General features: G+C 41.8%; 1 protein-coding gene across 4 annotated transcripts in view; it reads left to right on the forward strand.

Annotated features, from left to right (window-relative positions):
• EIF2AK4 (eukaryotic translation initiation factor 2 alpha kinase 4) overlaps positions 1-12,675 on the forward strand; it is a 101,832-nt gene that overhangs the window by 67,082 nt on the left and 22,075 nt on the right. For all 4 annotated transcript variants that reach the window (XR_011258180.1, XM_069596026.1, XM_069596025.1 and 1 more), the window contains exons 22-27: positions 1,141-1,216; positions 1,766-1,887; positions 6,622-6,671; positions 7,590-7,758; positions 9,042-9,158; positions 10,880-10,945. Coding sequence is in view for 3 of the 4 variants with exons in the window: in XM_069596026.1 (XP_069452127.1) it covers positions 1,141-1,216; positions 1,766-1,887; positions 6,622-6,671; positions 7,590-7,758; positions 9,042-9,158; positions 10,880-10,945 (600 nt within the window). In the remaining variant the exon portion in view is untranslated. The remainder of the gene's footprint in view (positions 1-1,140; positions 1,217-1,765; positions 1,888-6,621; positions 6,672-7,589; positions 7,759-9,041; positions 9,159-10,879; positions 10,946-12,675) is intronic.

Here is a 12,675-nt window from a genome sequence, read left to right on the forward strand (position 1 = left end):
TTTCAGAGACCAACCCTGGCCCAGATGCCAGTGCTGAAAAAACCAGTTCAGATCCAGGTTAAATAGCCAGCTCCAAATACTGGCTGCACATGAAAGTCACCTGTGAGGCCCTTTGACAACACAGAGGCTCAGGCCCTACATCCAGTACAGTGACTTGGAGTCTAAGTGTGAAGCACTTCAAGAATCTCTGTTCAGGGACTTGCCTGGCGATCAGTGTTTTAGACTCCATGGTCCCAGTGCAGGGGGTCCAGGTTCAGTCCCTGGTCAGGGAACTAAGATCCTGAGAGCTGCAACTAACACCCACTGCAGCCAAATAAATACATAAACAAAAAAAATCTCAGTTTAAAAGCTCGTCAGGTGGCTTCTGAATGAAGCACAAGCAGGTTTGGGAGACTTCAACATTTTCTTTCTTAAAAGCAAAAACAATCTGAAACAGTATAGCAAAATGTTAAAATTTTATAAAGTTGGGTGAGTTAATAATAGATATTTGTTGTATTCTGTATACATTTCCATATGCTTAAAATAGAATTTGAAGAGTAGCAGAAAGTCCTGGTAAGGTTTGTGGAAGATCAGTGTAGATTTCAGGGGCTAAGTGGTTTTTCTTCACTGGTATATTAGATATCTACAGGATTATGGTTGACTTTTTAATTGTTGGTTTTTTGCTTCTGTATTGTCTTTAATAAATTTTCTGTAGTGAAACAGTGCTACTTTTATTATAAGAAAAAATGAAAAAGAAAGTTATTTACAAAATATATAAATGCCATGTAGCTTTCAAGAGGCCCACTATGAAATACTGTAGTCTGTGGGAGGGGGTTTGATGCTGTTAGATGTTTGACTGCCACAGTATCTCTGAAAGTCCTTTTGGAGAGTTGTGTGTAGGACTAGCTGTCTCTGAAAGGCACACATCACCGTTGCTGAGAGCTTGGACTTTGAACTGAGGAAGCCTTCCCAAAATAGGCCATGTTGCAAAACATGTGGTTTTCTCCTTTCCTGAATATGTTCAAAAGAGGAGTGACTCGTTGAGATCTGTTTTGTGATCTTGGGAGTAAGTAGTAAAATGCATACGACAAGCCACAGAAAGATATTTTGGGCGATCCCTTCGATCAGGCTTCAATGACACTTGAATTGGTCATGTTCTAGGGCAGCTTCTCCATCCGCACAGCCAAGATACAGCAGCACGTGTGTGAAACCATCATCCGCATCTTCAAAAGACACGGTATGTCCTCTTTTAAAAACATGGGCCTTCTCAAAAGACATTTCGTTTCCTCTTCAGAAAGTCATGTTAATGCACTTGGGTGCAGCCATGCTTTACTTTTAAATTCAGTTACACTCATTTGACACCCGTGATATTTAAGCTTATTTTTATAATTCAGCTTGTGGAGGGGAGACAGATTTGAGTATTATAACCTTGATGCTAAAATATAGTTGGTTTGTGGAGTCGGAAATATGACTAAGGAATTTCCTGGCAGTCCAGTGATTAGGACTGAGTGCCTTCACTGCCATGGGCCTGGGTTCGATCCCTGGTCAGGGAACTAAGATTCCGCAAGCTGTGTGGTGCAGCCAAAAAAAAAAAAAGGAAATGTGACTAAATTAACAAACTTAACCTTAGATGAGCTTTCCATTAGTAAACTTAGGGAATTGAAGATAAAGTGATTTCAACAGTCCCAGTGGCAGATTCTTAACTGTCACGTTTGTGTTTGTTTTAATTTATGTCTCTGGAAAGCATGAGAAACAGTGACCAGTTATTTTTTCTCATTTGGTATAGGAGCTGTCCAGTTGTGTACCCCACTGCTGCTTCCCCGAAACAGACAAATATATGAGCACAACGAAGCTGCCTTATTCATGGACCACAGTGGGATGCTGGTGATGCTGCCTTTCGACCTGCGGGTGAGGCTGGCAGACTTTGCTGACAAGTGTGGGTGCCATGCCTGGTCCCAGGGCTGGTATCATATTAAAGGAATAGCCCCACCAATCATTCTTGCCCCCAGGCTTATTTTCTTAATGTCACCTCTAGGAAACGTAATCTTAAGAGAGTTATCAGGGTGACAGCATCATGAGAGCATCATAGTAAACCTTTGACCGTGTGTGCCTCCACCTTAGTGCTTATGTAGAAGCAGGTACCACATCTGCACATCAGTGTTGAGCTCCTCCAGGTGATCATAGCAGGCTAACTTGGCCAACCCAGACATTTCCCATACGTTAATGTCTAGAACGGTTGAATTCTTGTAACAGCAAGGGTCACTGCTAAGTATGTGTGCTGAAGTCTGCTCATGCTTGCTTTCTTATCCCCAGGGTTCCCTTTGACAGCAGCACGCTTACTGGTTGATCACCCGCATGGTGCTGGCTTCTAGCAAGCCCCTCTGTACATGCATGTGACAGACAAGAGGTTTAATATTCCTCTTGTACAGAAAGCACTTACAAGTAGAGAGATGAGTAAAGGCTGTAACCAGGCAGTTCTCTGAAGAGAAGATGCATAGGGCTAATAATTTTCTCACAGATATTCAACCTCACTAATAAGGAAACAAGCAAAGGTGTCTGAACTTCACCTCTCAGACTGGCAAAAATCTGTAATGCCCACAGATGACTAGAGTTTAGGAAAATAAGTACTTTAATATATTGCTGCTGAGAATGTAAGTTGCTGAACCTTTAGAAAAGTAATCTGAATGTATTTAATAAAGTAAATGCATATACTACACCCTTTGAGCTAGCAATCCCACTTTGAGGGATTTATTTAAAGAAATAACACATTGGTGTACAAATATTAAAAAGAAATCCATTTCCGATTTATCATGGTGGTCAAAAACTGAAAACTGCTACTGTATCAGCAGCAAAATGGTTGAGTAATTTATTATGGAATATTAAAGAGATAAAATGTCAAATGCATATATATTTAGGTAGATCCATATCTATATTTGATCCGTAGGAATATCCATGGTATCCTATTAGCTGGAAAAAAAAGTATGTTTCAAAGGAACTGTAATATGATTCTTTTGGGGAGGTTGTGATTTCCTCAGTTCTGTCTCGCTGCAGCAAAAATTTGAAGTGATGGACGGACCAGTGTTATAGTTTGGTGTTACAGCTCAGTTTTATTTGGCAAGGAAAGGAAAATACACCCTCAAGGCATGAGGGCGGGCTGACCCAAAAGACACAAAGAGAAGAGAAGCCAGAGGCTCAATTTTGGCTCCTCTTTTTATATGTTTTTTCTCCTCCCCCTGAGCCTGCCCTGTGTAAACTGGGCTAGCCAGGAGGGCTGGTTGATTCACCTGAGGTTCTCACTCCAGTCCTCAGACCTTCCTTTGTTCTATTTTCACGGGCTTTTCCCTTCTTTGTGTTTTAGCCACTTCATTCTGGACTCCTTTTTCCTAATCTAACTACCTAACAATTCCTTATGGCAGAAAGTGAAGAAGAACTAAAGGGCCTCCTGGGGTTTTTTTTTCTGTTAATTAATAGGAATGGTTTTATTTGGGTAGTGGGGTTGTCTTGGGGAGTAAGCTGACGCTTACTGGGTGGTGGCGGGGGAGGGGGGGACAGGGAAGGAAGTGCAGAGAGAGAAGGGCTCTGTGCCCATCAGTCTTCATAGACAAGTTCAGATTGTCTACCCGTTGTTCTGTTTGTGCATTTTAGTTAATATTGCTGTGTATTAAAGAACAAGCAAGTCCTAATGCCCAAAGTGTATTAAAAGTAGAGGTAGTAAAATAACCCCTTAATGAATGCCCTTTTGTTGGTTTTTAGGAAGGGCTGTGTCTTCTGGGAGTATCTATGTTAATCCACCTCTTGGAACTAGATGTAGTCTGGTACTTAGTCGCTGAAATGCTGGAGGAGTAAGAGGAAGGGTGAGGGGAAGGGCTCTTGGCTAATATCTCCCATTATCTGGAAGACAGTTTTAGGTTTTAACTATAGGCCTGTATGTGCATTTTTGTGACGTACCTGTGTTTATTGTGGACAAGCTTCATTACTTTGCAGCATCTAGGCTTTTTAGATGTCCTGAGGTGACAAGGTATGATATAAAGTAGAACTAGTGAATTAACAGTTTGTAAATATCTTTGTTATGTTAGAATTGATTTTTTTTAAAAAGGCAGCATCTTGGACCTGGAATTATACCTTCTCTGAGAAATGTACATCAGGATTTGTTCATTTAGGTTGGCAGCTGAGGGGAGGAAGGAAGTATAGAGGGAAGGCTGTATGTGGATGCGCTCGCGTTTATATTTTGATGATAACCATTGATGTGTGTGCATCTCCTGGCTGTCCTATAGGAATGCATTGCTAAATAATTCAGCAGAAACATACCTCCTTGCTAATACCTTAATAGTTTAGATCAGATGATGAATCCTCTTAGAACTATTATACTTTGTGTACTCTGTTGCTTTATGTCTCATTTTAATTGAACATTAAGGGAATGTAGTATTTTAATCATAGCTCTGCCAATATGTTTATCTAGAGGCCTGTTGCCATTTTTGTCTTTAAAATTTTTGTTGCCAAGAAAGGCAAGATTACATTTTTTTCCTTCCAGATTGAGTTGGTGTAGTGTATTCTTGGTTATCAAAATACTCATAGCTTTGGGACTTTGAAATGGTAAATATTCATGATGTGTGAAACAGCATGATACATAACTGTATGGTCTTAATTACATAAAAATGAATGCTTAGTTGTGAAAATACACAAATGAGACCTAGAAGGAGATGTCAAACGGTAAACTGCTTGTGATTATGAATGACTTCGTTTTTTGCTTCTTGTGCTTTTTGGTTTCCTATTATGTATATGTTAACTTTTAAGAAATAAATGTTATTTTAAAAACCTTAAAAAAAAAAAAAAAGAAAGTGAAAGAGGAGAGTGAAAAAGTTGGCTTAAAGCTCACCATTCAGAAAACTAAGATCATGGCATCCAGTCCCATCACTTCATGGCAAATAGATGGGGAAACAGTGGCTGAGTTTATTTTTCTGGGCTCCGAAATCACTGCAGATGGTGATTGCAGCTATGAAATTAAAAGACACTTACTCCTTGAAAGGAAAGTTATGACTAACCTAGACAGCATATTAAAAAGCAGAGACATTACTTTGCCAACAAAGGTCCGTCTAGTCAAGGCTATGGTTTTTCCAGTGGTCGTGTATGGATATGAGAGTTGTACTATAAAGAAAACTGAGCACAGAATTGATGCTTTTGAGCTGTGGTGTTGGAGAAAACTCTTGAGAGTCCCTTGGACTACAAGGAGATCCAGCCAGTCCATTCTAAAGAAGATCGGTACTGGGTGTTCATTGGAAGGACTGATGTTGAAGCTGAAACTCCAATACTTTGGCCACCTGATACAAAGAGCTGACTCATTTGAAAAGACCCTGATGCTGGGAAAGATTGAGGGCAGGAGGAGAAGAGGACGACAGAGGAGGAGATGGTTGGGTGGTATCACCGACTCGATGATCATGGGTTTGGGTGGACTCTGGGAGTTGGTGATGGACAGGGAGGCCTGGTGTACTGCGGTTCATGGGGTTGCAGAGTCGGACACAACTGAGCGACTGAACTGAAGAATTCCATTTTTATTATATAGAGAATGAAAAAAGCTTAAAAAAAAAAAACAGCTGAGCATGTACACAGAGATGGGTATTTGAATGTACCTGGTATGTTTGAGATATATATAGTGCTCCCACATGCATGTGAATAATGACACATATCAGCTTGTTTGTATCCCTAGACTGAAGTGTCAAAAACTTGAACTTTTGACTGTATTTTTCTGGAGGGAGGTCTGGAATCAGGACATTGTCTTTTTTTCATATCTGTGTTTTGCAGTGTATTGCAAGAACATGTTTTGCTTTTATGGTTTAAGAGGAAATTCCTTGTATGCCCTTGGATGTAGTTTTTCTTTTGCAGTAAGTCAGGTGGTTTGGGATTATTTTGAGTGAGAGGTGAGTAGGTAGCATATCAGATTTGGGCTCTGTTAGAGAAAGTACAGAAGGGCAAATATTTACATAACTATACTTAAAACTGGCTCCTTATTGTCTAGACATTAGGACACTAAAATGCAGATTGTTAAACATTAGCTTTCTTTCTGGGAGCAAATATATTAAATCCCCCCAAATAAAAAATAATTGCCCTTTGAGAATTTGACCTATTAGTTAATGATACCACGTCAGATCTCTTGAAGCAATCTGGTAATGGTTTTATAAACTGTGGTGATTATTAGTGGGTGGTTATTAAGAATTTCTTCTGTAAGATCTATGAGAAAGTCAGGAAATTTGTAAGAGGTAATACCCATTTTGACTGCAGTATTATGTGACACTTAAAAAAAAATTCACAGGTCATCACATAACTTGCACAGAATAAAATTTGGCAGAGTATATTTCACTAAAGTGATTTTCTTCTCAAACTTAAGAACCTAAGAAATGCCACAGTGAATAAGGTTGGTGTTATATCCAGCAGTGAGATCAGCTGCTGACTGACCAACTCAAAAACATTCCAAGGAGTGTGAGTGGCAAGCAGTGCACAGCTTTGTGAACATTCTCAAAACCACTGAATTGTAAACTTTAAAAGGGTGAACTCTATGGTATGTGACTTACAACTCAAAGGTTAAAAAAACAAAAGGAGTAGTGGTCGGCACCTCTTGATACTGACCTTTGAAACTTTATTTTTCAGGTTCCTTTTGCAAGATATGTGGCGAGAAATAATATATTGAATATAAAGCGGTAAGAAAAAATGGGGGTTCATTTGGTGCACGTGGGAAAGAAACCCAAAAAGAGTATTTCATCTACTGTGATCATTACACAGTCAAGTGTTTGGAGTTTAAAGTACTGAGCTTGGAAAATGGTCACAAAGCCCAGCGCCAGTACCCCTTTCTGTGATCAAGACTGGCATCCTCCTGTTTGTAGGAATGTTGCATTTGGGTGGCAGCCTGAGACTCCCAGTCTTTTCTCTGCCTTCTAAATGTCCCCAAGCCACTTGACCAAGTACTGTCACAAACGGTTGCTTCGAAAGACATCTGGCTGTTCTTGATCACAGATGACCCCTTTTAAAATTTAATTGAAAGGACAAGTGGCCGGTGGTCTCTGTGTGAAAACTGCCTGCACAGGTAACTGAATAAAAACAGCTTGTGGAGAAGTGGAGGAAACCCAGCAGGAGTGCTGAACCTCCAGGCACTTACCGCTGGGGAAAGGTTTTCATTCAAATACCACAGGGGCAAACACCAAGATCTGCATAAATTGGAGCAATGTCAGCGAGGCATCTGACTTTGCAGCTCCTTTCCTAAACAAAGTAAAAGCTCTTTTACATGCCTTTATTCTCAATTCCAAGTAAACAGTTACTAATCATAAAGTGTGGGCATCACTGTGTAGAAAGCAAACACTTATGATAAACTTGTTTTTCTGTGTTATTTCATGTCTATTTCAGACTTAAAAAAAAATAAACCCCATTGCTTAATAGTGGCAACACTGGGAACTGGAACCTAGATACAAAGCATGACTATTCTGGGCAAATCTATCTTTATGTTGTTCTCTTAATCATACTACTGATTGATTTTTCCATATTATTTCTTTTATTCAACAATCTCTTATACATATGTAATTCCAGCAAGCAATGACCTTAGAAATGCAGGCTTCTCTCCGCAGATATTGCATAGAACGTGTGTTCAGACCTCGAAAATTGGACCGATTTCATCCCAAAGAACTTCTGGAGTGTGCATTTGATATTGTCACGTCTACTACCAACAGCTCGCTGCCCACCGCTGAAATCATCTACACCATCTACGAAATCATCCAGGAGTTCCCAGCACTTCAGGTTCCTTCCCAGACCCTAACATCCCGAGGTTATCCCGCTAAACAGAGTCCTTCAGCAGATTCTGTGGGGCCATAGAGCAGCTCCTCAAGTGGTGGCCAGGAATCACACTGCCACTCAAGCCCCTGGGAAGGCTTCATGTCGCTTGTGGGACGTCTCATGCTCTTAGCTCCGCCTAGAAAGGAATGAATTTTGTTTTTGTTTCTTCGGTTGTGGGGAAGCTATAGTTTCTCCATGCATTCCAAAATTTGAGGAATTCAGCTAAGAGTCCTAGGATACTTTGAGTATGTTGGGAACTCTCAGCTCCCTCCTACGCCCAGGCTCTTTTTAAAAAATATGTACTAATTATTTTATTGCTTTAGATTACATGGAATGCATTTTCTTTTTTTTTTAATCAAAGTTTAGTTGATTTGCAACAGGTTTTAATTTTTAAAAATTTTAGCCACACTGCATGGCATATGGGACCTTAGTTCCCCAACCAGGGATCACACCCAAGCCCCCACCATTAGAAGCCCAGAGTCTTAACCACTGGCCTGCCAGGGACGTCCCTGCCCAGGCGCTTAACAACTGGCCTCGCTTTGTGTGGTCTCTGTGGACTCCCCAGCCAGCGGAGGCTCCTGTGCGCTCAGTGGTTGCTCTCCTCGGCCTTCCCTCCCCATCCCCGCTGCACGCCCCTCTTACTCTCTCCACAGCGACCTCCCATCAGTCACCGTGCACCCCTGTCCAGATAGACCTCTCTACCCAGCTGCAGTGGGGGCCCGGGAGCCTGCCTGCAACCTCCCTGATGGGCCAGCCGCCTTTTCTTCTCAGCTCTCATAGCACATGAGAGAGTACCCACATGCTAGTTGCCAGCTGTTTCCTCCAGGCAGAGATGCTCTTTCAGGGCCACTATCTGTGCAGCCCACTGCCCCTGGCTCAGCGCACAGCTCACCACCCTGTGAATGCCCTTGACTGTGCGCTTATACTCCACCAGCTGGGCTTATAGGTCAGTCAGTACTGAACCAGGTCTTCTCCCACTTTGAAATCTGTGTCACTTTGCTCAGGCTTTTGAACGTAGCTGGAGATGAAAGTATTTCTGATGTGTATGATAAAGATTAAATTATTAACATATTATACTCTGACCACAACAGTGTAAGAAGAATATATATGAAAAAGTAAACTAGAAGGCAATATGCTAGAATTCATTCCTTCCATTGTGTCAGTTTGGTAAATGGGGGATAAGAGTCTAGATTTTGTCAGGTGCCTGTGTTGCTTTTATAATGAAAATAATAATTTCTCTATCCTAGGAAAGAAATTACAGTATTTACTTGAACCATACCATGTTACTGAAAGCAATACTCTTACACTGTGGGATCCCAGAAGATAAACTCAGCCAAGTCTATGTTATTCTGTATGATGCTGTGGTAAGCATTTAATTCCTTTGAGTTGATATTGAAGGATAATAATAATAGCTGATGAGAATTTTCTTAGTGATGTAACCATAAAACTGAATTGGGAATTTTATCTCCTTCCCCTCATTGCTCTGAGGTAAAAGAACCAATGGCTTTGATTCTACCAACAGTTTTGTTTTTGTTTTTTTATCAATAGTTAACAAGTACTGGTTGAGCTTTTATCCTGTACTAAGCCTTGTGCTACTAGTCCCTAGTAGCACACCTCCATGGTTTGTTTGCAAGGGTAACTTCTGAAGATTGAATTATCTTATTTAATTTATAAGGTAATAAACTTCTTCACTCACTTGCTTCTTAAGGCAAAAAAATCACTAAGTAATTGGTCCTGATACTTGCCTGTAATAAGTTTAAAAATAGTCACCCCTTACTTAGCATGCACTGTGCTCAGAATATATGTGCCAAGCATTGTTCTAAACCCTTTATGAAGATTAACTTGCCTAAGTTAATCTCACAAGCACTGTTATTGTCCTTTAGAGAGGCCAAGAAAGGGAGTATTAGTTTTGATAGTAAAAGACTTATGTCCTGCCCATAATTCTTCCAGCCTGTCTGAGCTTATCAGTGAAGTCATTTATAGACTGGGGGAGACTGGTTTAGACTTTTCTTGGGGCCTCATTTATCACCTCATTTATGTGAGACTGGGGCAGCATCACCTCCCGTTGCCCTTCCGAATTTAGCCACATCGTTGTCTTTATTACTCTCCGGTATTTGTGCAAAGCCTGAAGGAGGGACAGTGAAGATCTTAAATATTATGGTGCTGGGGTGGAGGTGAATCCTTCCTTATCTTTTCTAATTTCTTTTCATGTTAAATATTATTTTTATAGTAACATCAAGAAGATACAGTCACTAGCAGTGCCAGACAGCCTATAATTAAGACAGGATAAGCTGGGGAAGTTCATAATGGTTGACTGTTTTTTGTACACTAAAAAGCTCAACCAGCTTTTATTTCATCTTCCTGGGACACATCAAGGGTCCTAACTTTAGTGTTTGCTTCTTCATGTTTCTTTTCTTCTCCCAAAGTGCTGCTGCTGTTTGGCAGGGACAGATAGAACAGAGTGTCAGTGGGAGGCTGGCAGAAAGCCCAGGGATGGTGCAGAGAGCTTCCCATCACTCTTGTTCATATTCTATAGGCTGCCTGGCAGCATGGGGTGGCACTCAGAGCCTGTCCACACGTGGCTTTCGTTAGGGGATATGGATCAGTTGACTCTAGCATAAGCACCCCTGGGTAAGCCTCTCTTCCTCTGGGTCACCTCACCATTCAGCAAGTACAGCTTTCCCCTTGTTAATTCTTTTTTGTGAGGAATTGTTGTTCAGTTACTCAGTCGTGTCCAACTCTTTGCGACCCCGTGGACTACAACACACCAGGCTTTCCTGTCCTTCACTATCTCCCAGAGTTTGCTCAGACTCATGTCCATTGAGTCAGTGATGCCATCCAACCATCTCATCCTCTTTGCCCCCTTCTCTCACCCTCAATCTTTCCCACATTTTAAAACAATGTTAGTTATATAGCTTATGTGAATTGTGGAGGGAAAAAAAGTCTTTTAATCAGTTAATCCATCTTTCGTGATGAGGAGCAGTTTGTCCAAAACGAAGGATACGCCTGTCAGAGTTAGCCTGGAAACTGTACCTTGTTCACGGCCAAATGTGACTCTCATTGTTACCTCCTTCTCCTCCATTAGACAGAAAAGCTGGCGAGGAGAGAAGTGGAAGCTAAATTTTGTAATCTATCCTTGTCGTCAAATAGTGTAAGTATCTTTCAACGGTGTGATTACGGCTGTCCCTGTAACACTGTGATTCGAGAAAATGCCAAATTCTCACTGCAGTCAGGCAGCGGCGCTTCCCGCCACCTCAGACAGTTTTTCCCTCAAGTAGCTGCCATGGCAACGTCTGGAATTAGGGGAGGAGAAATCAGGGCCATGATCAAAGAATGCGTCTCCATGCTGTTTTCCTGACACCATATCCTTCTCTTCACACTCCTTGCCAAGGCTGTGCTCGGTGGAGCCTCCTGCCGAGCATACCTCACGCTGCTCGGCCTCTGCTGAAGTAGATTCTTCAGGATTGTTTGCAACACAGAGCCCCACCTCACAGGCCTCCCCACCTCCTAGTCTTCCAGCACCTCAGAGCTGCATTATAGCTCTGGCTTTTCTGGGGCATTACCTACTCCTAAAATCTCACTGGCAGTGAGGAAAATCTCACAGGGCAAATAGGTTTGTCATTTCTCTCTTCGAGCATGAGGTTGGGCCCAGATCTTTGCCAGTCACTCTGACTTAACTGAGCCCCTGAAAAGCAAAAGACAACAGGGATTTCTTACATTTTCCTGAATATTTATTTAAGAGAAGTTTTTTTTTTTTCTTTTTTTTACTTTCCCAGAGCCCTTCGAGACCTGGTCTGACACTCAGTTACATAATCCTGTTGTCATTTAGCCACTAAGTCTCTTGCAACCCCATGGACTGTGTCCCGCCAGGCTCCTCTGTCCATGGGATTTCCCAGGCAAGAATACTGAAGTGGGTTACCATTTCCTTCCCCAGGGGATCATCCCCACCCAGGGATGGAACCCATGTCTCCTGCTTGGCAGGCAGATTCTTTACCACTGAGCCACCTGGGAACCCTACGGTGATGAGCGAACTTCACTTATGGGATAAAATAAAATATGATGGTGTGCAGGCCGGGCAGAGTTATTCAGATTTTAGGGCGCCTACCATGTGTCAGGCACAGGGCTAGGGATGTAGAGAGAGGTCAGTGGAAGAGTCCATGGACTGCTTTCAACTTCTTCTTTCATATTGGCCTTTAAAAGCCATAAGGGCATCCATCCAGTATGTGTCTACCCTCAGCTCACGACTTTCACGGGGTGTCACAGTTTAAAGAACTCACTCAAATATTAATAGTTTGCGGGTTGGGAAAGTAAACCAGATACATAGCGCTAGGAACTCTGGAAATTAGACCAGATTGCATTTTAAATGTTAACTATTATAGGAGGTATTAATAACTACAGAGTGACTCAATGGCATAATATTCTAGTACAAAGGACAGTATTTATGCAATACCCTAGATATGTACATAGCACATAGCCATGTGCAGAAATAGTCCCATGTATAAATAACACAAAGAATCTGTCCAAGAAACTGCCCAGTTCAGTGACTCTTTAAAATGGTTCAAGCCTAAAAGGGTCTCTGAACTAATATCACATTTTAAAACACTTCACGCTTGCACAAGATAGCCACATTGGTTGCTAAAATGTCAGCTGCTTTGCTTTTTGCTGAATCTCTACCCATTAGTCGTGTGATGTGCATGTATGCTCAGCCACTTGTCGTGTCCGACTCTGCAGGCCCATGGGCCCTAGCCCACCAGGCTCCTCTGTCCATGGGATCTTCCAGGCAAGAGTACTGGAGTGGGTTGCCGTGCCCGCCTCCTGGGGATCTTCCCAACCCAGGGATCGAACCTGTGTCTCTTAACGTCCCTTCATTAGCAGGTGGAC

This window comes from Ovis canadensis, chromosome 7, assembly GCF_042477335.2.
Source record: "Ovis canadensis isolate MfBH-ARS-UI-01 breed Bighorn chromosome 7, ARS-UI_OviCan_v2, whole genome shotgun sequence".
NCBI classification, from domain to species: Eukaryota; Metazoa; Chordata; class Mammalia; order Artiodactyla; family Bovidae; genus Ovis; species Ovis canadensis.